The sequence below is a fragment of the Chelmon rostratus genome, chromosome 21, assembly GCF_017976325.1.
Source record: "Chelmon rostratus isolate fCheRos1 chromosome 21, fCheRos1.pri, whole genome shotgun sequence".
NCBI lineage: Eukaryota > Metazoa > Chordata > Actinopteri > Chaetodontiformes > Chaetodontidae > Chelmon > Chelmon rostratus.
Window position 1 is genome coordinate 12,343,940 of NC_055678.1, and position 26,459 is coordinate 12,370,398.

General features: G+C 42.7%; 2 protein-coding genes across 3 annotated transcripts; one reads left to right on the forward strand and one right to left on the reverse strand.

Annotated features, from left to right (window-relative positions):
* Window positions 1-69: 69 nt before the first annotated feature.
* LOC121624448 (integrin alpha-M-like) lies at window positions 70-13,944 on the forward strand. The gene is made up of 30 exons (XM_041962091.1): window positions 70-233; window positions 2,327-2,429; window positions 2,619-2,716; window positions 3,193-3,263; window positions 3,446-3,560; window positions 3,678-3,805; window positions 4,051-4,193; window positions 5,069-5,219; window positions 6,202-6,352; window positions 6,723-6,796; window positions 6,932-7,052; window positions 7,564-7,700; window positions 7,825-7,971; window positions 8,072-8,284; window positions 8,440-8,573; window positions 8,739-8,881; window positions 8,968-9,122; window positions 9,330-9,455; window positions 9,775-9,848; window positions 10,142-10,283; window positions 10,395-10,493; window positions 10,586-10,665; window positions 10,768-10,854; window positions 10,958-11,027; window positions 11,133-11,231; window positions 11,379-11,459; window positions 11,966-12,076; window positions 12,252-12,365; window positions 12,445-12,555; window positions 12,666-13,944. The coding sequence occupies exons 1-30, from the start codon at window positions 197-199 to the stop codon at window positions 12,762-12,764; spliced, it is 3,414 nt and encodes a 1,137-aa protein (XP_041818025.1). The 5' UTR covers window positions 70-196; the 3' UTR covers window positions 12,765-13,944.
* On the reverse strand, window positions 13,452-26,459 carry LOC121624447. 2 transcript variants are annotated; one of them, XM_041962089.1, is made up of 28 exons: window positions 26,303-26,459; window positions 25,923-26,191; window positions 25,683-25,828; window positions 25,279-25,594; window positions 24,374-24,536; window positions 23,994-24,262; window positions 23,754-23,899; window positions 23,350-23,665; window positions 22,491-22,653; window positions 22,111-22,379; window positions 21,871-22,016; window positions 21,470-21,782; window positions 20,565-20,727; window positions 20,185-20,453; window positions 19,945-20,090; window positions 19,541-19,856; window positions 18,671-18,833; window positions 18,291-18,559; window positions 18,051-18,196; window positions 17,650-17,962; window positions 16,319-16,481; window positions 15,934-16,202; window positions 15,694-15,839; window positions 15,308-15,605; window positions 15,003-15,174; window positions 14,662-14,921; window positions 14,431-14,528; window positions 13,452-14,311 (listed from the first exon to the last, which is right to left on the reverse strand). In XM_041962089.1, exons 1-28 carry the CDS (start codon window positions 26,326-26,328, stop codon window positions 14,054-14,056), a joined length of 5,991 nt encoding a protein of 1,996 aa, XP_041818023.1. In that variant the 5' UTR covers window positions 26,329-26,459; the 3' UTR covers window positions 13,452-14,053. The 2 variants fall into 2 exon arrangements, with proteins under 2 accessions (XP_041818023.1, XP_041818024.1); XM_041962090.1 differs by lacking the exons at window positions 21,470-21,782; window positions 21,871-22,016; window positions 22,111-22,379; window positions 22,491-22,653 and having other exon boundaries at window positions 26,303-26,434.

Consider the following 26,459-nt stretch of genomic DNA (forward strand, 5'->3'; position numbering starts at 1 on the left):
AAGTTCCTCTAACTGCCCGCCTATGCTTTGCGTTGCTGGGTGATTTCAGCATTTTACTTTTGACATGTCCCTCCTTGACAGCTTCACTAACAGAGACGTTTACTAGGTCGCTAGAGAGAAACAGAACAGTTTTCAAATTGATTTGTATGAGCTCAGAGAATACTTTACACTTAGTATTTTCCATGGGAGTATCACAATGGACTGCATGATTACTACTACAATATTCTTGTCAGGTAAGACAAGTTTATACCTCATGATTTTGTCTTCCATTGGCTCAGTAAAAGTATCCTTTCACTTCATTTCATGACATTTTATTACATTTACAACTCCTTCATTATTTTTTAGGTGTGCTCCTAAACTGGAATAATAGAAATATATAATGTGGAAGAATTATCTGTCTGTAAGCCACCAGAACTGAAAGATTATTAACTGTGACAATATTGTACAGAAAAACTGCTGAGATGACCAATTCCACATTTGTGTTTCACTTCCTCTGAGTCGCACTACAACTAAAACTAGCTTCACAAATGCAGCCTTTATATTAATTGTACAAAACATTTTGATTGAGCTTTGAGGAACAACTAAATACTGTGTGGTAATGTTAAGGTTTTGTACAATTAGTCCAGTTGCAGGTATTGCATGTAATGCCTGCTAATTTTTTGTGCTGCAAGCATTAACCAGTCTAAACTGACAGATGTCTGCACATTTAGATCTGTACACTATTTCACTTCATTTTAAGCTATGAGAAGTCTATGAGACCTTCATACATGATTCAACAATGGACAGGCAGGCACAAATAACCAGTCCTATTCTAATCACTGGCAGTATGCAATACACCGGTGCGCACCCTGGTGGTGGAAGCTCTACCTCCTGGAAAATGCAGTTTTTAAATACTTAATGGAGTACTGTAAGGCATACAGATGCATACAGATTAGGTCAGACTTGTGACTGCTGAGCCAAATTTGGTGAAAATTGGATGAGCGGTGTCATTAAAATGGCCAGGACCTATTACTAAATTGCCTATTAGTAGATTGTCTCGATCCATGAGCTCCAAGACAAATACAAATTTGTTTCTTCTTAGTGTTAAGAAGAAAAAGTTAATAAGTGGCCGCATGATGAACACCTAAAAATATTACTGGTTCTACAGCCCATAATTGTCATGTAAGATCCTAAATTTTGATCATTCTAAGCATTAATTTTGTACAGTATGCATGTTTAGCCTTTGCAGGGCTGCGGGGGCATTGGTCGACAATCTTTAGAGACAGACACCCTCAGTTATTCTTATGTTTGAATTAAAACTGACCCTAAACAAGCAGCAACATACATTACTCAGTCCCTGAATTAACATGATGGCTTTGCTGAACCCACGAAGCTTGCGAGGCAGAAACATCAGCACCCACATGACACATTTGGCTTATACTTAGCCGAAGATAGAGCAGCAGTGATGCATTTCCTGCTGTCAAAAATTGGTCACATAAAACAGATGATGGGTGGTATCTTAGAGCAGGAAAAGATAAGTTGTTATAATCTATAATAGAGTATTTCTGTCTCTCTCTCTGAAGCCATTATGGCTATAGTAGCCTCACAAAGTCTACACTGTTGGTAAGAAAAAGCCGAGCCCGAGTTTCATGGAAGTCGGACTGTTAATTCAAAAACGCTACACGGCAGCATTACAACAAGCGCGTCCGCTATCGCCATTGGCCCCTTCATGCTTTCAGGCTTTAAGTTTAGGCCGCTACATATCTGTCAGAGCTGCCACACCAGCGTCAATCTGAGGTCCAGCAGATATATTAGAGGAAGCTGCTGCTTCTTCTCAGTAACAAATTTTCTAATCTAATCACAACATCTCTTTGTATCCAAATTGCCATTTTTAGAGAACTTCATGTTGTGGCCCAAAGGGAAGTCTTTATTTGCACAATTGTCACTCAAGTTCAGAAAATCTCACATAAAAGCAAATAGAGAAGGTATATGGTGTAGTAGGTATAGTTTTAACATAAAACTGTTGTGTTGCTGTTTTTAAAGAATGGAGTAGAAAAAGAATCAGCAGAGAATCAAAATCAAAAGTAGACAGAGTCATCTTGAGTTTGTCTTTAAAATTAATAATTGGCTAGGGCTGCTATGTTTAGCATACTTATTGATGACTTTGGCGCTCCCTTATGGTGTTATCAAAGAAGACACTGGCAGACATCAATTGACAGCGCTGCACCCTGTAATGAAGGATATGTTTAAGAATCATTTTAAAGTTTCTATAATCACATTAACATTCTACACATACTGGCTTCAAATTATTTAAAAACCATGTGGTTCTTTGTTCTCCATTCCTCAGTGTTAAAAGCTGCACTTTGTTTTAATGTCGATCCTGTGGCTTGGAAGCTCCTGACTAACAGTGCTGCAGGTTTTGGATACCAGGTGGTGCAGAGACGATCAGAGTGAGTCGAAGCATGGATGTTCACAATAGCTAAATGCCTACAATCATAATTTTTTTTCCCAACCACCGTTTCTGTCATGTGGCCATCACACAGTCATAAGCAATTGAGTTTGTGGCATTTTCATTCAGACAATAAGTGGGATTCGTTTCGCCCCGCAGTGCTCTCTCATGTCTGGTCTTGTTTCCTCAGCTTGCTGGTCAGCGCTCCTCTTGCACAGTATTCGGTAAGCGGAAGGGGGCAAATATATAGTTGCTCCCTTGAAACCTGCCGTCAGCTGTCAGTTCCACGTAAGCAGCCTTTCATTTCCATATTTCATATGATCTATTAAAACTTAAATGAGAAAAGTGATTGTAAGCATAAGGATTTTTGTTACCTGTAACCTTTAGCCTTTAACTTTTATACTAAACTAAAAGCATTAGGGGTTGCTTATCGGTTCATTAACAGCAAATTCTGAGGTGTTTTTCAGCAGATTGGCAGCATTAAATGCTGAAAATTGCATCTACAGTTACAACAGTATGTATACTCATGTGATAACTGCCTCGTTCATGAGCGAAGTAGTCACAGGCCAGAAAAGGCTGTGGGACACTGCTCTGCACTTTAGGAGCAGTGAGTGTTGCTAATATTTATCAGATCACTTTCAGGAAGTGCTTTGCTAGTTGCAGGTGTGGTTTGCAGGTTTGCAGTTATTTGGCAGTCACTGAGACTGTTTCTAAAGAATCCTGAAAGACTGTTTTAACATGACTGATGAATGTTGTCAATGCAGTGCCAGATTTTGCAGTCAACACGTCCCTTGGTTTGACAATGACAAGTGATCCCACCACACAAAACACTATGGTGAGCTGGTAAAGTGCAAAGATTCACAGTACACTGATAATATCAATGCTGAGGTCAGAGGAAATCCTCTTTTCTTTGTCTTTCCTTTAGTGAAACAATCTTCTTACAGCCTGACAATGTTTCAGAAGAGGAAATGATGAACATTTTTTTTGTTCACCAGGACTGACTGTGTCTCTTTTCAGGCATGTGGTCCGACCATCCCAAAGGACTGCAACAGTATCACATTGTACAACGGCGTATGCATTCAGATAGACAAACTGAATCGTATTGGAGGCCCTGTGCCTTCTTCTCTTGAAGGTAAGCATGTTGAGTTTTTCAGTCCCTCAAAGGCAGAGGTAAAAACATATCAATAACAAAGGTCTGATAATACTGCAACAGCTATTTAGACGTTAATTCCTCTCTTCTTTCTGACAGAGTGTCGAACCCAAGCAGACATTGCATTTCTGTTGGATGGCTCAGGCAGCGTAGATGCACTAGATTTTCGAACAATGAAGAATTTTGTGAAAAATCTTGTCAGCTCATTCTTGGGAAAAGATACACAGGTATGATATTTATCCTATTTAAACCACAGAATGAGGCAGAATCTGGAAACAGAAAAATCCAGCAATTTTAGGCACTATATGAAATGTGGCTCCAAAGCATAATTAATATTTGCTTTGGACCTTATGAAAACTCAGAACCATAGACTACAACTTGTGTCATCATATGTACAATAATTAATTTGACCGTTGAACACAAATTTTAATTTATATCCACACATGTTTACAGTTTTTTTTCTTTTTTTCAGTTTGCCATTGCCCAGTTCTCCACAGGATCCACCATCCATTATTACTTTAATACATTTGATCTTAACATGTGGAGCACTCAGATTGATAGAGTAAGACAATTAGGTGGATGGACTTACACAGCGGCTGCCATCCAACATGTTGTGTAAGTGCCATCATGACGCTAATGCATTCCCACAGACAGGAAGTGAGCAACATGGTTTTCTCAGATTTCATTGAAGAATCGCTGCTTGAGGCAGGTTGAGCAGGACCTTTTCCAGCTGATTCGAACCTGCATTGACTAAAAATTAGTCCAAAATGAGTCCAGATAGATTTGAAAATGATTTGGCTCTTCCGGGTGAAAATGACAGTAAAGGTACAGAGCAGCTTGTGATCCTGACAGCAGCAATAGATGGAAACTGGCAGCCTTTTAGAATCTGGCATTTATTGGATACTACCAATATTACCACAATCCCTACGTTGAAACTGACATTTGTATGAGTAAATGCTGCCAAAGCTACCTTAGCCTATTTGACTGTAGCATAACATGTACAGTAATTAAGTCAACTAAATAATCTTTTAAGCTTGGACACATCAGGGCCTCTTTTGCCTGTATGTTCTACAGAAGGAATAAGTCAGCAATTTAATGTCAAGGCTGGTGGTGTTTATCCATGCAGAGGTTAGTTGTTTCATTGCTTATGTTTTGACATTTTTTTTGTCTCTGATGTTTCTGCCTCCAACCCAGTACAGCGGAGGTGCTCCCAGCATTAAAAAATATTATCATAACATATGTTTCCAAAAGCAATGTTCATATTACTCATAAATCTCAGATGAATATCTCAGACTCTGTATAAATAAAGGCAAAATGATTTGCATTGGTTAGATACCACTAGAGGTAGGTGGGAAAATATTACTTTTTGGAATTTGGGTGAATCAACACATTAGTTTATTTTCTGCATCTAATAAGACATTCATTTTTTTCTTTACGCTACAAAACTTACTACAAGAATATGTAATGATAACAGATCTTTCTTTTCACAGCAACGATGTCTTCTCACCAAGCAGAGGTTCCAGGTCAAATGTGAAGAAGGTTTTGATCGTCATTACAGATGGACAATCCAATGACCGGAATCAATTGCCAGAGGCAGCAAATTTAGCTGAAAGTAAAAACATTGTTCGATTTGCTATTGGGGTGAGTTATATACATATGTAAGTGTACATGATATCTATACATAACAGACAATACCATTAAAAAGTACAGCCAGGTGGTGTTTTTGAATAGTTTTTAATGCTTTGTGGAGATGTTATCTTTTATGAAGGGTTTGCAAAAAATGTGTGTTTCAGACTGACAACTGAAAGGGCAGAAAGAGACAAAAATACCCCTGAGCTGCAGTTAGATAAAAATACTAGAAACCAAAATCTGTGCAAGTTTAAACAGGAACAGGTTCCTGTTTCAGTGTCAAGTGCACAATGATGAGCCAGTAACAAGGAGGAGTTAGGAGGCGCGTTGCTTTAGCACAGCTAATTCTTGAAACGTCACACTAGAAATAGAGGGTCAGTCTGGGTTTGGCAGTGCTATTGGACTGGCACTGAATCTATATTATATTAATATAATATTTAATCTAACCACTGAGCAGACTGCAGAGGGCTCAAAGAGGAACTGGTTCCCAAGGTATCTGGCACCCAGTGTGGTTTAATAACGATGAAGAGTCTCTTAAAGCTTTTCTGGCCTGGAAATCAATTTCAAAACCATAAAGAGATGTTTTTTTGGGGGAAAAATGGTTACAACAGTATCCTCCCCCCTGATAGAACACTGTGAAGACATCAACTAAATGGAAGTTTTTATTGTTTAATTCTTCTTCCTTTGAGGCCTAAACGATTTCAATTGTAAATAACAAATATTTGCTGTCTGAACTGTTTTTATCTATGTTAAAATGACAATTTTTGAAGAAAAGAATAAAAATATAACAGGAGGTTCAAATGTTTGAACAGGGATGTACATGTACTGTATATATATGTATTTTCAAATATGTAAAATTTTCACATTAGCTATCTAAACTGTTGCTAATTAAAGAATTATTGGTTGAGAGACGGTACCATAAATGGGTTCAGAATTTTACATTTAAACACATTTCTGTTGCAACACCTCCAACACTTTCTCTCAACTTCCCTAGGTTGGGAACGCATTTACTGCAGCTGGAGCAAAACAGGAACTGGACACCATTGCATCTTCTCCCCCAGAAAACCATGTGTTTCAAGTGGAGAGCTTTGATGCACTTGAAATAATAAGACAGAATTTGCAGGACAAGATCTTCGCAATCGAAGGTACGAATGTAAACTAGTAGACCTTGTGATCTTTTTTTGCATTCAGCTGAAATTACTGTTAAAAAAAGATTAAGCGTTTAATAGTTTCATGTTGCTTATTAGACATAGATCATTTTCTGTTTGTGAAATGCACAGTATAAGAAAGTAATTCACCACCTTTAAAAAAAAAATGAAATAATCATTGCCAACTCTGGGGCCATAATTTTAAATCCACTGGCGTTTCACTCTAAACATGAACCACAGTTGAATTTTTAGTCTCCTGCTCCAAATCCACTTTGTGAAGTACTTATGGAGCTGTGGAATCCAACGTAGGCCATGGTGTCGTACTGCATTAAGAAACTTTAACGCTCGTTTAACATTGCTGTTGCAGGATCTCAAGCAGGTGGAGAGTCACTGAAAATGGAAATGGCTCAAGAGGGATTCAGTGCAGCTTTTGTGCCTGGGGTAATTAAAATCACCAGAAATTAGCTGGGAAATGTGGAAACACACACACACAAACTTTGTGCCTGTATGCAGACACAGTTATAGACGTTCACTAACACAGCACAGTGTTGTTCAATAAATCTGTCTAAACTGCAGGGATTTCAGACGGCTATTGTTGGCGCCAACCAGTGGAGGGGAGGCTTCCTGCAATACACAAGCCAAGGCCAGAGGAGTAGCTCTTATGAGCCTGCACAGATGGAGCCTGACAGTTATCTTGGTATGATGGCTTGAACACAAGAGTTTATAGAAGGGACTAGAAAAGGCAAATGAGGAATAAGGAGTCAAAAGTTTGACAGAACGTATGCCAGCATCTTTGTGTTTTATGTCACATGGAAAACACCAAAGAGGACTGTATCTTGGAAAAAGAAGGTGACCCGTCTTCTCTCTCGAAAATGCAGTGAAATAGCTCTTAGATTAAAAAAGACATCAGTTACCAAAGTCGCACTTAAAGGTAAAATTAAGGACCATACAGAAATAAGTACCACATCCACTACTGACCCTGTTGGTAGGTCTTATATGATTCAGAGTTGTGCAGGAGCCTGAAAGATATCAGGGACTCCTGTGAATGCAGCTAATGTGAATGCAGAAAATCAGATCTGAAGACAAAAGCTAGAAGTTATATTTATTCTGTAAATAATAAAACAAATAATCTATTATATGCTACTTGTCCGCAGTTGTGCCAAACCTTTTGGTTACTGTAACATGTGGGTTTGACTCTTGAATTCTAGGTTACTCCATGGCAGTTGCTAAAACAAGGCAAGGCCTGTTGACAATTGTCGGTGCGCCGAGATATCAGCACCGAGGAATTGTGATGACAGTTGACACAAAAGGCAAAAACAAAATCATCGACCCCTCTCAGTGGCAGGTGTGTGTCTGCAATTAAGATGGATACACGGCCCCGAAAGACCATGTGGAGCACATTGAATAACATTTTCTTCAATAAAAGCTGTTGTTTTCTTCTTTTTTTTATGATAATTTGTTGCTGACAGGTTCAGAGTGGTGAATATTTTGGGGCAGAGGTCTGTACCATGGATGTGGATCGTGACACCTACACTGACCTCATCCTCATTTCAGCCCCGATGTACATGGACACTGACAGAGAGGGAAGAGTTTATGTTTGCAGCCTATCTGGTTTGGTAAATGATAGTTTCACCCAGTGGCATCATATGAATCTATTTGTTTTGTTTTTTTTACCGACAATGCAAACACTGACTCTCATCCTTATATATTCATCAGAATGTTGATTGCCACTTTGAGTCTCCATCAGTACTGAGAGGGGACGCATCTGACAAAGGAAGGTTTGGGTCTTCTCTTGCTGTACTGCCCGATCTTAACTCTGATGGTCTCAGTGATTTGGCTGTTGGGGCGCCTCTGGAAAACAGTGGTCAAGGCAGCATCTACATATTCCACGGCGAAGGAAGAGGAAGAATCAGTCTTACTTACTCGCAGGTGAGTAGGGGCCTCTGTCACCTATGTTTCATACACATGCTAACAAAAAAGATTAACAGATCTGGTATGTATGCCATCCTGCTTGTCACTGTACTTAATATAATGTCTATACAACTGTCAATTATCAACTGATTCAAATATTTCCATCTACATAGAGAATTGCTGGCTCTGAGGTCAATTCAGACCTGATGTTCTTCGGCATGTCAATCAGTCAGTCGTCTTTTGACCTTAGTAGTGACAGTCTGCCTGACTTAGCAGTGGGTTCAAAGGGAAAAGTTGTCTTACTCAGGTGAGTCTGAGATGCTTCAATCATAAACATGACTCTTGTGTGTAATTCTACAATTTTTCTGTTGATCTGTAACCTTAATGTCGTCACACAACCAGGTTTACAACCGTGACGTTTACACCTATAAGAGGTTATTCACATGTATTCTCCTGCTCTTTCCATTTCCAGATCAAAGCCTATAGTAATGGTGGAAGCTAAGTTGTCATTCGGTCCAAGCAAAATCCCTACTCAAAACCCCGACTGCAAGACACCATTGACACACCACGTTAAAATCTGCTTTATCATGACCAGACACTCTACAGTAAACACAGGTTCCTGATTCTCCTCTGTCCATCCATTTAAATGCTTTTACATGTGCACAAGAATAACCTCTTAATGAAACTCTTGTCTATTCCAGCTCGAGCACGGGTTAACTTTACTTTCACGCTGGATGCCACCCGCAAGGCCCCAAACAACCGAGCTTACTTCACTGAGAAACAACGAGTGGAGACCAGATCAATTGTTCTTGACTTAGGACTGACATCGTGTACCTCACTGAAATTTTTTGTTGAGGTGAGTTGTTGGACGTACACTAAAAATTACAAAAAAAAAAAAAACCACATTAAAAATCAGTTGTTCTGGGATTTTGAATAACATCAGAAGAGCCTATTTCAACACACAAGTTCAATGTGCCACAGCCTCTCCCATACTGAAAAAGCCCATGTCGAGTTAAAGCGTCCGACCCTCACAGCATTTCACAATAGCGCCCTCTTTGTGCAGGCTTGCCCAGAAGATGCACTCAATGCACTTTCCAATGAACTCAGATTCACCTTTGACGGCTTACCTTCTGACACAAATCTCAGCCCAAGTCTGGCCCAGCAGGCTCAGACAACATCCATCCATCCTGTAAGTAATCTTTAAAGACGGCCTCATTTTTCTGAACTTGCTAATACTTCTTGCATGTGGTCTTTATTGTCTCTCAAATATGCACTCAACAACAAAGCCTGGTCTTTGTGAAAAAAACCAGCAGCACCTTTTTGTGAATAGTCTCCACGTATTTGACGCTAGCTACTGTACGGAGCTCTGCACCGCTGTGACACGCACAGGAATCATCATGACCTCTAAACGATGTAATGATTGTAATACTGTTCATTTGCAAGGTCGCGTCTTTGTTGGTGTCACTCTTTCTGAACAGACGTGGTTTACTTCACGCTCTCTTCCACAGTTAGGCTTCGAAATCAACTGCGGCACTGACAACAAATGTGTGGATAACCTTAAAGTGGATTTTAACTTTACCAGGTAAGTTACAAAGGTGAAGCCTAACTAGGGTGTGTGGTCACATGGTCAGTTTTCTCTTCTCTGCATTACAAAGAGTTTGCACACTCTAACTGCTCGGCACGCTCTTACCTAAATAATGAATAGCTAATAATAATTCCCATCCCATTAGATGGTAAACATGACTAACAGGCTGATGTTAGCATTTAGCTCAAAGCTTTGCTGTGCCTAAGCCTTGCAGAGCTGCTAGTATAGCTTTTAGATTCTTAGTCATGTTTTCCTCTACCTTCATTTTTTCTTTCCTCATACTCTGTTAGATCCTTAGAGGTTAAAGTGGGTATTGATGAATTGTTGGATGTCACCGTGTCAGTGGAGAACAGCGAGGAAAACTCTTACAACAGCCGTGTCATTGTCACGTACCCACCTGGACTCTCCTACAGGAAGTTTACAATTCTGCAGGTAAAGCATCAGGATCAAGACTGCTTCAGTTCATTTCCGGTCAGCTGCTCTCTCAGGTCACACATTCATTCGGACTGGTGTGTGCTTTTTTTTTTGTTTTATTTAATGAAGGGAAGAATTGAGTGCAACTCTTTGGACAGTGAAGGTGCCTTATTGCGAGGAAGGACAGACTGCACCATTGACAAGCCTATTTTCAAGGGCAACACTAAGGTTTGTTGTTTGTAGAGAAGAATCTGTTCTCAGCGCTGCAGAGGCAGCCCTGCAGAAAGAGACGGTAATCTCTCTCCCTCATCTTATTTTAGGCGTTCTTTGTCATCTCCTATGGGATTGAAAGTAATAGTCAACTTGACAGGAAAATTTTCGTCACCGCAAATGCTACCAGGTACTGTTCAGCTGCCTGCCCATAAGCACAGCAGTATGCAAGTGTGTATGTGTGCAATAACCCTATTAGCATTTGTACAATTAATTTCACCTTCTCGTTTAGTGGGAATCAGGAGCACTCCAGCTCAAGCGAACTCTACAAAAAGAAAGAGATTGATGTGAAGTACAGCATTTTTGTGACAATAGAAAGGTTTGTGCTCTATGTGAGGCAAAATAAATGGTTTAAAATGTAAGAATTTTAAGTCAACATGAAATTACCTAATATTCATCGAATGTTCAATGTGTCTGTTTAGCACCCTCAGCTACAACAATTTCACTTTCGGAAAGAATGATTTGCAGAAACCAGTCCAGCAGCCAATTGTGGTAAAAAATCTTATAACACCAGTGATAGTTGATTCAGATTTCACTTAAATGGTCAGTTATACTATACAGTATCTGCCACCCTTTTTTCCTCCTCCTTCCTCTTAGGTAACAAATGACATCAGGGCTTTGAATTTTACCGTGGTGATCAGGGTGCCGGTAAAGCTTGGCGATAAAGACATCTGGGCGGATTCGAGCAGTTTGCAGGTAACGTGGGAACTTGTAGTTACTGAACCCAAAAATGTCTCAAGTTTAGCTGTTTTTATGCAACTACAGCCTCATGGATGGATGTGGTTAAATGAGGAGCACTTCTTGTTCTCTTTTTAACTGACATGAATTGACTGACTGTTTCAGTTTCCAGACTGCGAAAGAGACAAAGATGAAGCACCTACTGTCACAGATTTTGTTGCTCAGATCCAGAAAAATAAGTTAGTGGTACGTATGAGTCTCCCATTCATATTAATTAGAATTTAGCCTAATTACAGTATCTATTCAGAAATGTACATGATGGGACTTAGTGTCTTCTGTTAGATGCAAATTAAAAGAAATTACATAACACTGCATTGCACATAGCTGCAAACTCTTTCAGTAAAATTCATAGATTTCAATGAAAACTATGCACGCTTGTAATTCGTGTAGCTCCGAAGAGTTTTTCAGCTATGATTGGCGCCTGTTCGATTCCCTTTGCTGAGTTCAAAGGGGAGATGAACAGCGGGTGCACTGGTGGTTTATAGTGTGTGGTTTTGCCCTCCTGATTGGTCAGTGACTGCAAAGATCTGTCTCAGGGTGCCAAGGTGGAACTCTGATCGGGTAAATTGTAAACTATGTACTCAGAGAACTGGAGTTATTATTATTCCTTGTAACTATTTTTTCATTCTACTGGAGTTTGCAGGCTTAGCTACAAATTTCTATGGTTTCTGCCCTCTTTAAATCACCAACAGGACTGCTCTGTGGCCAGGTGCTCAGTGTTCAAGTGCAAAAGATTCATGGCAAGCCTGGAGAGTAAAACATACAAAATCTCTGCCAACCTGAGTTCTCGATGGATAGAACAGGTAATTCATGTCTATGTATGTGATTCAGCAAACTGATTTATGAGTTTACATTTTAAGTGCATTTGGAAGTAATTATTACAACTGGTCCTGACTACGTAGCAGTGAAGTATGTAGTTAAAAACATTAATGTCACTAAAATCAAATAAATAGGCTCATACAGTCCCCGTTTTTTCAGATTGGACTTCAGTCTGCCAAATTCATTCTGACCAGCACGGCCAGTCTGGAGTACGACAGAGAACAGTACATCTTCTTTTCAACAGGGTCTAATAACAACCCTCCTGTTCGCAAGGTGATGATACATTATTTTCACTTACTTGTGCTTTAAAAGTGCATGAATTTAACCCGTATTCTGTCATTTCATCTGTCAGATTGAGTCAGTGGTAGAAGTGTATCCTGTACCAGACTTCACCAAAGAGATTGTTGGAGGATCCCTGGGAGGGCTGGCTCTACTGGCTTTACTCACCGCTGGCCTGTATAAGGTGAGACACTGTGCATATGCTGTTCCAGCTATTTTTTCATCTCTTTTACTTCTTGTCATTTATTTCTTTTGCCATGTTTTTATATACAATTCCTTGTTTTGTACTCTCAGGCTGGATTTTTCAAGAGTAAATACAAGGAAATGATGAATGACACTGCAGAAGAAGCAGGAGATCCAGGGCTTGATGGAGACGAACCCACACCAGAATAAAATCAGTTGTTGTCCCACTGGCTGGTTCCAGATCCCATACATCCATACGCTTAACCTGCTGGTTGCAGCTGACCACAAAAAAACGAAGACATGCACCCTGTGACAAAGGCTCATAAGTAAACATTGATTCAGGTCCCAAGTAAAAAATGGATGGGAACAGCTATCCCATATTAGAGATACTCAGGACTTTGTAGTGACCAGTGAATTGAGATGTCAGGTTCTATAAAGAGCATACATTTCTCTCAAAATTTGGACACACAGGTAAAACGATGCAGGGTAAATGTAGCTCACGAGACAGTCAACAGTGATTTCTGACACAGTCTAAGCCAGACGTGTCCAAACTATTCCACAAAGGGCCTTGTGGCTGCAGGTTTACATTTCAACCAAGGAGGAGCACACCAGGCTGGACTCATTTAATCAGCTGATTATTAGGTGACCTCTTGATTGGTTGGAACAAAAACCTGCAGCCACACAGCCCTTCATGGAATAGTTTGGACACGTCTGGTCTAAGTGATCCAGACATGTGATGTAATGTTCCAGGAGTTTCAGAGAGGCTTTACAGAATGACTTTACATTTTTCTTGTATGATTTTTGAACTGGGCCACAATGAAACATTTCTGCGTGTACATTTCTGCAAACTGCGTATGTTCATTTGAACAATTTGTCGGATGGTGAAAAGAAATCAATTCAGTGTGATCAGCTGGATTCTGGTTTTCATCACATATTGTCCTGTGAAACTGCTGAAATGCTATGTTTTATGTGCACTTGCTAAAAATAACTGATACAACTTTTATTGACAACTTGAATTGCTTTGTTTAGGAATAAATTGTAAAATGTGCAATATTGATCTAAGTATTTTGAATTGATTGATGGGACATTTATTTTATGCTTCATCAATATTTATTATATACAAGTGATTAAAATTACATTTCATTTGTCTTACAGTTTAAGGAGATTAAACTTCATACAAGACCCATCATCATATTCTTAAGTGGAAAGACAACAGAGGTTTATGGGAACACAAGAATAAATAACAAAATGTTGTTCTTCATTTAACTGGATTCCATGAATGACATTTTGAAAAAGACATTTCAACGCACAATTCATTTCTATGAAAAAAATCATCGTACAACAGTAAAATTCAGTTTGTTTTTAAAAATTAAAATGCCTCATGAAGCAACGTTTTTATCAGTTTGACCTGAGTATTTTAAGTGCATTTGCAGAACCTGAGAAGTTAAGTGCAGTAATGAACTACTTCAGCCACACTGCTGACAATAGACCGAACATCCTTATAACAGGAACATTGAGGTAATGGGTACAGTGAAAAGGAGGAATAAGGAAATTGCGAAACGTGGCACATTTCCTGTTGCAGTTGTTGAAGGAGATGGCATGTCACCAACAGTTTCCTTTAAGAAGGACCCGAAAGTTGACGTTTTGGTGAAGACCTGAATGTCAGCACGGCCTGATTTACTTCCACTCATTGTTACAACGGCCACCTGGAACCAAGATGAGTCTGACTTGCACAGCAGAGGGCTGCCCTGATCACCCTGCAGATATAAAAACAGAGGATTCATCATCACTGTCACTACCAGTCTAAAAAAATACGCCCAGATGAAAAAACAGGCAGATTCTAGAAACTCTTGTGGATAGGAAAGCTTTATTTTACCTGTTGAAGGTCCATGGTGTAAGTGCAAATGTTCTCCGTATCAGAAATATTCCCACAACTTGCCACTTCAGTTTCAAGGTCACGTAGACTTGAGTCAGCTTTAACAGTGCACAGAAAATCACATTTTCTCAAATGAAAACAAACAGTGTTTGTGAATCATCCATCTATTCAAGACCTACTGAAATTATACTTGTTGTGTTAGCAACAAATAGAAAAGCTTGATAAACTTACCTGCGCTTGCCTGATCCCAGCCTGCCACCCAGCATCGAGTTCCAATGGGGAAGGATCTGGAATTGCTAACATCCATACACACAGGCTGGATATAATCTTGGTAGCTGATGGGCTTAACCAGCCGCACAAGTGCAATATTGAAACTGGTCAGTTGGCTCACTATAATTTTCGCAACACCCACAGACATCTCGAAATCTTCAACGCTGTTGACACTTCGGTGGCCCACAAACACAGTCCACTCACTGACATCTGGATTGGGGCTATCAAGAGGATAAAAAGCACCATGTTTCAATATCCATTACTGAATGTCTTCAAAAAACACAAAATGCTTTTCCACTTACCTCGAGAAGCATCGGGCGGATGTGAGGACAAACTTTTTTGTGATGAGGGTTCCTCCACAAGTGAAGACACCATTTTTGTGGAGACGGACCATCCAGGGCCACATTCCTCCAGGTACAACACCGCTGTCGCCAACAACACGACTGTTCATTGGAGCTTTACCACACACGGGTCCTAAACAAGAACATTTGATACATTGAGAGAAGAACAACTAAATTGTTAAAACAGCAAACACAGCAAAATAATTTGAATTCAAAATTCCGGCAGTTGAAAAAAATTGACGTAGAGGCATTTTCAGGATACTCACTTGCAGGACTGGTTAGAGTTGGGGTAGGAGGACTTGGTCTTGTTGTTGGTGAAATTGTTGGGGAAGTAGGCAGACCAGGACAGGTGAAGCTGCTGTCAGCATCCAGCCCACTGGAGGTGAACTGGACGAAGCCCGGCTTATCAGAGCTGATGTGGGAGTTGATCCAGGACTGGTAACTGGACACTCTGGCATAGACTCCTGGCAGATTGGGCCGAGCACAGCCAAAACCAAAACTGACAATTCCAGACTGGATCCAGATGTTGCCCTGTTTGCTCACCATTGGACCTCCTGAGTCACCCTGAGGAGATGGAGAGGAGACTTGTGAGGATTTCACTAAATCCTAAACTCACTGAGCAACAAGAGACAAATGAAATGAGGCGGCCTACCTGACATGAGTCTTTGCCTCCTGCCAGAACACCAGCACAGATCATGTTGTCTGTGACTGTACCCACTCCATTGAGACAGTTGCATTGTCTGTTTCCCACAACTGGAACCTCCACTTCCTGGAGAGTTTCAGGGAACGGTAATGACACTGAGGGAGCAACAAGAACACAGACAAATCACACATCCAGCGGCTGTTTATGGATCACATGAAGACTGAACTCAGACGAAACCAGCAGACTCACCTCCCTCCTTCACTGCTCCCCAGCCAGTGACCCAGCTATCGGTCCCGTTGTTGAACACACTGTCGCCGGCTGCCAGACACACAGGTCTGATGTAGTCTGTGAATGTGACTGGTGAGGACAGTCTGAGCAGAGCAATGTCGTTGTCGCTGGTGTCGCTGTCGTAGTTTGGATGCAAAATAATTGCGGACACAGTTCTGGACACTTCGTTTGGGTTGTTGCCCTGCAGGTTCTGACGGCCCAGAGAAATCCGCCATCGGAATGTACTTGTGCTGATAGAAGCATGACAACGTGTATTGGATTGATGAAGAACATGGACTTAAAGCAATGCAAAACTACAGAGTGAGACACAGCAACACTCATCCTTTGTTACATCACAGTTACCCACCTGGAGAAGCAGTGAGCAGCAGACATCACCCACTCTTTGTTGACGAGGGAACCACCACAAACATGGCCGCCAAATCTCTGCAGACTAACCTGCCAGGGCCAACTTCCAGGTGGAGCGTCTTCACCTCCAACGATCCTGGTGTTCAGGGGAGTGATGCCGCACACTGCGAACACATGTGATGTAATACGTGCATGTTAAATTAACCCTGCTGACCCACACACAGAAATAACTGACTCTAATTAAACTACATAATGCCTGGAGAAGAGTTGTTAAAAAACATACAAACAAACATCTAATCTGGAAAGGGCAGGGTCTTGTTTTGCTGCCAGGGGTCTCAGGTCTGTTTCTCAATTTGTTGAATACCTGAGTGGTTCCCAGTGAATCAGAGTGGACTCAGTTTCACCTCAGATCAAGTGATTTGTCCTGACCAATGCCAGAGAAAATGCTTCAGAAAAAAAGACATCTGTCTTTAAGGTTTATGATCTTGAAAGAAGTTTTTTGGAATTTGATTTACAGACAGCATCAAATTTACACCAAATTCTCTCATTTTTCAATTAATTAGAAGTCATGCCACCAGAATCGTTAAAGGGACGTTATGAGATGTTCGGAAAAAATCTCCAGACTTCAGTTAAACTCTGTTAAAGCCCCTCAGTGGCACTGCTGTCTGCCACTGTGTTATTCTTCATACTACCACTGGGGGTCCCCAGAGCCGCGAATTGCAACTTTTTCGGAAAAGCGTCTTCAATAATGATTTGAACTCTGACCAATGCAGGATGAAACAGGTGGATGGATGTGAAAGTCTGAGGACTCAGTCTGTTTTGAACAGTTGCTTCAATGTTTATTGATTATTTCCAGTCAAGAAGAAAAGAAATGACATGCTGTGTTCTCTGTACTGCGCTCCACTAAAGTTTTTTTGGAATTTGATTCACAGACAGCATTAAATATACACTAAAATGCCTAATTTTTCAACAAATAAGAAGCTATGACGTCAGAATAGTTAGAGGCACGTTGTGAGATGTTTAGAAAAATTATCCAGACTTCATTAAACTCAGTCAAAGCCCCTCAGTGGCACTGCTGTCTGCCACTGTGTCATTCTTCATACTACCACTGGGGTTCCCCAAAGCTGTGAATTGCAATTTTTTTCTGAAAAGCATCTTTAATGATTTTCGTTGAACTCTGATCAATGCAGGATGAAACAGATCGATGGATGTGAAAGTCTGAGGACTCACTCTGGTTTGAACAGTTGCTTTGATGTTCATTGATTGTTTCCAGTAAAGAAGAAAATAAATGACATGCTGTGTTCTCTGCACTGTGCTTCACTGGATACTTACATTCAGCACTTGAAGCAGTGGATACTGGAGCTGTAGTTGCATCAGGTTCTGCAGGACCAGTAGTAGTAGCAACGACAGGAGGTGGCAGACCAGGACAGGTGAAGCTGCTGTCAGCATCCAGCCCACTGGAGGTGAACTGGACGAAGCCCGGCTTATCAGAGCTGATGTGGGAGTTGATCCAGGACTGGTAACTGGACACTCTGGCGTAGACTCCTGGCAGATTGGGCCGAGCACAGCCAAAACCAAAACTGACAATTCCAGACTGGATCCAGATGTTGCCCTGTTTGCTCACCATTGGACCTCCTGAGTCACCCTGAGGAGATGGAGAGGAGACTTGTGAGGATTTCACTAAATCCTAAACTCACTGAGCAACAAGAGACAAATGAAATGAGGCGGCCTACCTGACATGAGTCTTTGCCTCCTGCCAGAACACCAGCACAGATCATGTTGTCTGTGACTGTACCCACTCCATTGAGACAGTTGCATTGTCTGTTTCCCACAACTGGAACCTCCACTTCCTGGAGAGTTTCAGGGAACGGTAATGACACTGAGGGAGCAACAAGAACACAGACAAATCACACATCCAGCGGCTGTTTATGGATCACATGAAGACTGAACTCAGACGAAACCAGCAGACTCACCTCCCTCCTTCACTGCTCCCCAGCCAGTGACCCAGCTATCGGTCCCGTTGTTGAACACACTGTCGCCGGCTGCCAGACACACAGGTCTGATGTAGTCTGTGAATGTGACTGGTGAGGACAGTCTGAGCAGAGCAATGTCGTTGTCGCTGGTGTCACTGTCGTAGTTTGGATGCAAAATGATTGTGGAAACAGTTCTGGACACTTCGTTTGGGTTGTTGCCCTGCAGGTTCTGACGGCCCAGAGAAATACGCCATCCAGATGTACTTGTGCTGAAGGAAGAATGACAACGTGAATTGGTTTTTGACAAAATGTGGACAGAAAGTCAAACCGTGGACTGAGACACAGCAACACTCATCCTCTGTTACATCACAGTTACCCACCTGGAGAAGCAGTGAGCAGCAGACATCACCCACTCTCTGTTGACGAGGGAACCACCACAAACATGGCCGCCAAATCTCTGCAGACTAACCTGCCAGGGCCAACTTCCAGGTGGAGCGTCTTCACCTCCAACGATCCTGGTGTTCAGGGGAGTGATGCCACACACTGCGAACACATGTGTTGCAAAAAGTGCATGTTAAATTAACCCTGCTGACCCACACACAGAAGTAACTGAATCTATTGAAACATCTAATCTGGAAAGGGCAGGGTCTTGTTTTGCTTCCAGGGGTCTCAGGTCTGTTCATCAATATGTTGAATACCTGAGAGGTTCCCAATAATTCAGAGTGGACACAGTATCACTTCAGATCAAGTGATTTTTCCTGACCAATGCCAGAGAAAATGCTTCAAAAAAACAGATGTCTGTCATCAAGATTAACGCATTTAAAAGACGATTGTTGGGAACTTGATTTACAGACAGCATCAATTTTACACCAAACTGTCTCATGCTTCTACAAATAAGAAGTCATGCCATCAAAATAGTTAGAGGGACGTTGTGAGATGTTTAGAAAAATTCTCCAGACTTCAGTTAAACTCTGTTAAAGACCCTCAGTGGCACTGCTGTCTGCCACTGTGTCATTCTTCATACTACCACTGGGGGTCCCCAAAGCTGTGTATTGAAACATTTTCTAAAAAGCATCTTTAATAATGATTTGAACTCTGATCGATGCAGGATGAAACAGGTGGATGGATGTGAAAGTCTGAGGACTCACTCTGTTTTGAACAGTTACTTCGATGTTCATTGATTGTTTCCAGTAAAGAAGAAAATAAATGACATGCTGTGTTCTCTGCACTGTGCTTCACTGGATACTTACATTCAGCACTTGAAGCAGTGGATTCTGGAGCTGTAGTTGCATCAGGTTCTGCAGGACCGGTAGTAGCAGTAGCAATGACAGGAGGTGGCAGACCAGGACAGGTGAAGCTGCTGTCAGCATCCAGCCCACTGGAGGTGAACTGGACAAAGCCCGGCTTATCAGAGCTGATGTGGGAGTTGATCCAGGACTGGTAACTGGACACTCTGGCGTAGACTCCTGGCAGATTGGGCCGAGCACAGCCAAAACCAAAACTGACAATTCCAGATTGGATCCAGATGTTGCCCTGTTTGCTCACCATTGGACCTCCTGAGTCACCCTGAGGAGATGGAGAGGAGACTTGTGAGGATTTCACTAAATCCTAAACTCACTGAGCAACAAGAGACAAATGAAATGAGGCGGCCTACCTGACATGAGTCTTTGCCTCCTGCCAGAACACCAGCACAGATCATGTTGTCTGTGACTGTACCCACTCCATTGAGACAGTTGCATTGTCTGTTTCCCACAACTGGAACCTCCACTTCCTGGAGAGTTTCAGGGAACGGTAATGACACTGAGGGAGCAACAAGAACACAGACAAATCACACATCCAGCGGCTGTTTATGGATCACATGAAGACTGAACTCAGACGAAACCAGCAGACTCACCTCCCTCCTTCACTGCTCCCCAGCCAGTGACCCAGCTATCGGTCCCGTTGTTGAACACACTGTCGCCGGCTGCCAGACACACAGGTCTGATGTAGTCTGTGAATGTGACAGGTGAGGACAGTCTGAGCAGAGCAATGTCGTTGTCGCTGGTGTCACTGTCGTAGTTTGGATGCAAAATGATTGTGGAAACAGTTCTGGACACTTCGTTTGGGTTGTTGCCCTGCAGGTTCTGACGGCCCAGAGAAATACGCCATCCAGATGTACTTGTGCTGAAGGAAGAATGACAACGTGAATTGGTTTTCGACAAAATGTGGACAGAAAGTCAAACCGTAGACTGAGACACAGCAACACTCATCCTCTGTTACATCACAGTTACCCACCTGGAGAAGCAGTGAGCAGCAGACATCACCCACTCTCTGTTGACGAGGGAACCACCACAAACATGGCCGCCAAATCTCTGCAGACTAACCTGCCAGGGCCAACTTCCAGGTGGAGCGTCTTCACCTCCAACGATCCTGGTGTTCAGCGGAGTGATGCCACACACTGCGAACACATGTGTTGCAATACGTGCATGTTAAATTAACCCTGCTGACCCACACACAGAAGTAACTGAATCAATTTACACTACATAATGCCTGGAGAAGCCTTGTTAAAAAACATACAAACAAATATCTAATCTGGAAAGGGCAGGGTCTTGTTTTGCTTCCAGGGGTCTCAGGTCTGTTTCTCAATATGTTAAATACCTGAGTGATTCCCATTGAATAAAAGCGGACTCAGTATCACCTCAATACAAGTGAGTTGTCCTGACCAATGCCAGAGAAAAGGCTTCAGATAAAGAGACATCTGTCTTTAAGAATTATGATGATGAAAGAAGTTTTTTTTGGAATTTGATTTCCAGACAGCATCAAATTTACACCAAAATGCCCAATGTTTCTACAAATAAGAAGCTATGACATCAGAATAGTTAGAGGCACGTTGTGAGATGTTTAGAAACATTCTCCAGACTTCAGTTAAACTCTGTTAGTGGCACTGCGTCTGCCACTGTGTCATTCTTCATACTACCACTGGGGGTCCCCAAAGCTGTGTATTGAAGCATTTTCTAAAAAGCATCTTTAATAATGATTTGAACTCTGATCAATGCAGGATGAAACAGGTCGATGGATGTGAAAGTCTGAGGACTCACTCTGGTTTGAACAGTTGCTTTGATGTTCATTGATTGTTTCCAGTAAAGAAGAAAATAAATGACATGCTGTGTTCTCTGCACTGTGCTTCACTGGATACTTACATTCAGCACTTGAAGCAGTGGATACTGGAGCTGTAGTTGCATCAGGTTCTGCAGGACCAGTAGTAGTAGCAACGACAGGAGGTGGCAGACCAGGACAGGTGAAGCTGCTGTCAGCATCCAGCCCACTGGAGGTGAACTGGACAAAGCCCGGCTTATCAGAGCTGATGTGGGAGTTGATCCAGGACTGGTAACTGGACACTCTGGCGTAGACTCCTGGCAGATTGGGCCGAGCACAGCCAAAACCAAAACTGACAATTCCAGACTGGATCCAGATGTTGCCCTGTTTGCTCACCATTGGACCTCCTGAGTCACCCTGAGGAGATGGAGAGGAGACTTGTGAGGATTTCACTAAATCCTAAACTCACTGAGCAACAAGAGACAAATGAAATGAGGCGGCCTACCTGACATGAGTCTTTGCCTCCTGCCAGAACACCAGCACAGATCATGTTGTCTGTGACTGTACCCACACCATTGAGACAGTTGCATTGTCTGTTTCCCACAACTGGAACCTCCACTTCCTGGAGAGTTTCAGGGAACGGTAATGACACTGAGCGAGCAACAAGAACACAGACAAATCACACATCCAGCGGCTGTTTATGGATCACATGAAGACTGAACTCAGACGAAACCAGCAGACTCACCTCCCTCCTTCACTGCTCCCCAGCCAGTGACCCAGCTATCGGTCCCGTTGTTGAACACACTGTCGCCGGCTGCCAGACACACAGGTCTGATGTAGTCTGTGAATGTGACTGGTGAGGACAGTCTGAGCAGAGCAATGTCGTTGTCGCTGGTGTCGCTGTCGTAGTTTGGATGCAAAATAATTGTGGAAACAGTTCTGGACACTTCGTTTGGGTTGTTGCCCTGCAGGTTCTGACGGCCCAGAGAAATACGCCATCCAGACGTACTTGTGCTGAAGGAAGAATGACAACGTGAATTGGTTTTTGACAAAATGTGGACAGAAAGTCGAAACGTAGACTGAGACACAGCAACACTCATCCTCTGTTACATTACAGTTACCCACCTGGAGAAGCAGTGAGCAGCAGACATCACCCACTCTCTGTTGACGAGGGAACCACCACAAACATGGCCGCCAAATCTCTGCAGACTAACCTGCCAGGGCCAACTTCCAGGTGGAGCGTCTTCACCTCCAACGATCCTGGTGTTCAGGGGAGTGATGCCACACACTGCGAACACATGTGTTGCAAAAAGTGCATGTTAAATTAACCCTGCTGACCCACACACAGAAGTAACTGAATCTATTGAAACATCTAATCTGGAAAGGGCAGGGTCTTGTTTTGCTTCCAGGGGTCTCAGGTCTGTTCATCAATATGTTGAATACCTGAGAGGTTCCCAATAATTCAGAGTGGACACAGTATCACTTCAGATCAAGTGATTTTTCTTGACCAATGCCAGAGAAAATGCTTCAGAGAAACAGATGTCTGTCTTCAAGATTAACACGTTTAAAAGACGATTGTTGGGAATTTGATTTACAGACAGCATCAATTTTACACCAAACTGTCTCATGTTTCTACAAATAAGAAGTCATGCCATCAAAACAGTTAGACGGACGTGATGAGATGTTTAGAAAAATTCTCCAGACTTCAGTTAAACTCTGTTAGTGGCACTGCGCCTGCCACTGTGTCATTCTTCATACTACCACTGGGGGTCCCCAAAGCTGTGTATTGAAACATTTTCTAAAAAGCATCTTTAATGATGATTTGAACTCTGATCAATGCAGGATGAAACAGGTGGATGGATGTGAAAGTCTGAGGACTCACTTTGTTTTGAACAGTTACTTCGATGTTCATTGATTGTTTCCAGTAAAGAAGAAAATAAATGACATGCTGTGTTCTCTGCACTGTGCTTCACTGGATACTTACATTCAGCACTTGAAGCAGTGGATTCTGGAGCTGTAGTTGCATCAGGTTCTGCAGGACCGGTAGTAGCAGTAGCAATGACAGGAGGTGGCAGACCAGGACAGGTGAAGCCGCTGTCAGCATCCAGCCCACTGGAGGTGAACTGGACGAAGCCCGGCTTATCAGAGCTGATGTGGGAGTTGATCCAGGACTGGTAACTGGACACTCTGGCGTAGACTCCTGGCAGATTGGGCCGAGCACAGCCAAAACCAAAACTGACAATTCCAGACTGGATCCAGATGTTGCCCTGTTTGCTCACCATTGGACCTCCTGAGTCACCCTGAGGAGATGGAGAGGAGACTTGTGAGGATTTCACTAAATCCTAAACTCACTGAGCAACAAGAGACAAATGAAATGAGGCGGCCTACCTGACATGAGTCTTTGCCTCCTGCCAGAACACCAGCACAGATCATGTTGTCTGTGACTGTACCCACTCCATTGAGACAGTTGCATTGTCTGTTTCCCACAACTGGAACCTCCACTTCCTGGAGAGTTTCAGGGAACGGTAATGACACTGAGGGAGCAACAAGAACACAGACAAATCACACATCCAGCGGCTGTTTATGGATCACATGAAGACTGAACTCAGACGAAACCAGCAGACTCACCTCCCTCCTTCACTGCTCCCCAGCCAGTGACCCAGCTATCGGTCCCGTTGTTGAACACACTGTCGCCGGCTGCCAGACACACAGGTCTGATGTAGTCTGTGAATGTGACTGGTGAGGACAGTCTGAGCAGAGCAATGTCGTTGTCGCTGGTGTCACTGACGTAGTTTGGATGCAAAATGATTGTGGAAACAGTTCTGGACACTTCGTTTGGGTTGTTGCCCTGCAGGTTCTGACGGCCCAGAGAAATACGCCATCCAGATGTACTTGTGCTGAAGGAAGAATGACAACGTGAATTGGTTTTCGACAAAATGTGGACAGAAAGTCAAACCGTAGACTGAGACACAGCAACACTCATCCTCTGTTACATCACAGTTACCCACCTGGAGAAGCAGTGAGCAGCAGACATCACCCACTCTCTGTTGACGAGGGAACCACCACAAACATGGCCGCCAAATCTCTGCAGACTAACCTGCCAGGGCCAACTTCCAGGTGGAGCGTCTTCACCTCCAACGATCCTGGTGTTCAGCGGAGTGATGCCACACACTGCGAACACATGTGTTGCAATACGTGCATGTTAAATTAACCCTGCTGACCCACACACAGAAGTAACTGAATCAATTTACACTACATAATGCCTGGAGAAGCCTTGTTAAAAAACATACAAACAAATATCTAATCTGGAAAGGGCAGGGTCTTGTTTTGCTTCCAGGGGTCTCAGGTCTGTTTCTCAATATGTTAAATACCTGAGTGATTCCCATTGAATAAAAGCGGACTCAGTATCACCTCAATACAAGTGAGTTGTCCTGACCAATGCCAGAGAAAAGGCTTCAGATAAAGAGACATCTGTCTTTAAGAATTATGATGATGAAAGAAGTTTTTTTTGGAATTTGATTTCCAGACAGCATCAAATTTACACCAAAATGCCCAATGTTTCTACAAATAAGAAGCTATGACATCAGAATAGTTAGAGGCACGTTGTGAGATGTTTAGAAACATTCTCCAGACTTCAGTTAAACTCTGTTAGTGGCACTGCGTCTGCCACTGTGTCATTCTTCATACTACCACTGGGGGTCCCCAAAGCTGTGTATTGAAGCATTTTCTAAAAAGCATCTTTAATAATGATTTGAACTCTGATCAATGCAGGATGAAACAGGTGGATGGATGTGAAAGTCTGAGGACTCACTCTGTTTTGAACAGTTACTTCGATGTTCATTGATTGTTTCCAGTAAAGAAGAAAATAAATGACATGCTGTGTTCTCTGCACTGTGCTTCACTGGATACTTACATTCAGCACTTGAAGCAGTGGATACTGGAGCTGTAGTTGCATCAGGTTCTGCAGGACCGGTAGTAGCAGTAGCAATGACAGGAGGTGGCAGACCAGGACAGGTGAAGCCGCTGTCAGCATCCAGCCCACTGGAGGTGAACTGGACGAAGCCCGGCTTATCAGAGCTGATGTGGGAGTTGATCCAGGACTGGTAACTGGACACTCTGGCGTAGACTCCTGGCAGATTGGGCCGAGCACAGCCAAAACCAAAACTGACAATTCCAGACTGGATCCAGATGTTGCCCTGTTTGCTCACCATTGGACCTCCTGAGTCACCCTGAGGAGATGGAGAGGAGACTTGTGAGGATTTCACTAAATCCTAAACTCACTGAGCAACAAGAGACAAATGAAATGAGGCGGCCTACCTGACATGAGTCTTTGCCTCCTGCCAGAACACCAGCACAGATCATGTTGTCTGTGACTGTACCCACTCCATTGAGACAGTTGCATTGTCTGTTTCCCACAACTGGAACCTCCACTTCCTGGAGAGTTTCAGGGAACGGTAATGACACTGAGGGAGCAACAAGAACACAGACAAATCACACATCCAGCGGCTGTTTATGGATCACATGAAGACTGAACTCAGACGAAACCAGCAGACTCACCTCCCTCCTTCACTGCTCCCCAGCCAGTGACCCAGCTATCGGTCCCGTTGTTGAACACACTGTCGCCGGCTGCCAGACACACAGGTCTGATGTAGTCTGTGAATGTGACTGGTGAGGACAGTCTGAGCAGAGCAATGTCGTTGTCGCTGGTGTCGCTGTCGTAGTTTGGATGCAAAATGATTGTGGAAACAGTTCTGGACACTTCGTTTGGGTTGTTGCCCTGCAGGTTCTGACGGCCCAGAGAAATACGCCATCCAGATGTACTTGTGCTGAAGGAAGAATGACAACGTGAATTGGTTTTTGACAAAATGTGGACAGAAAGTCAAACCGTAGACTGAGACACAGCAACACTCATCCTCTGTTACATCACAGTTACCCACCTGGAGAAGCAGTGAGCAGCAGACATCACCCACTCTCTGTTGACGAGGGAACCACCACAAACATGGCCGCCAAATCTCTGCAGACTAACCTGCCAGGGCCAACTTCCAGGTGGAGCGTCTTCACCTCCAACGATCCTGGTGTTCAGGGGAGTGATGC

What these genes read in the sequence shown, in the direction of transcription:
- LOC121624447 (XM_041962089.1), bottom strand. Translation starts at nt 26,328, where the DNA reads ATGTCTGCTGCTCACTGCTTCTCCAG. An exon ending in CACTGCTTCAAGTGCTGAAT is followed by an intron (nt 24,537 to 25,278) that starts GTAAGTATCCAG and finishes ATGTGTTCGCAG; the next exon opens with TGTGTGGCATCACTCCGCTG. An exon ending in GCTGCTCACTGCTTCTCCAG is followed by an intron (nt 16,203 to 16,318) that starts GTGGGTAACTGT and finishes TGCTTCTATCAG; the next exon opens with CACAAGTACATTCCGATGGC.
- LOC121624448 (XM_041962091.1), top strand. Translation starts at nt 197, where the DNA reads ATGGACTGCATGATTACTACTACAATATTCTTGTCAG. An exon ending in GTGGTGCAGAGACGATCAGA is followed by an intron (nt 2,430 to 2,618) that starts GTGAGTCGAAGC and finishes TTGTTTCCTCAG; the next exon opens with CTTGCTGGTCAGCGCTCCTC. An exon ending in AGACAACATCCATCCATCCT is followed by an intron (nt 9,456 to 9,774) that starts GTAAGTAATCTT and finishes TCTCTTCCACAG; the next exon opens with TTAGGCTTCGAAATCAACTG.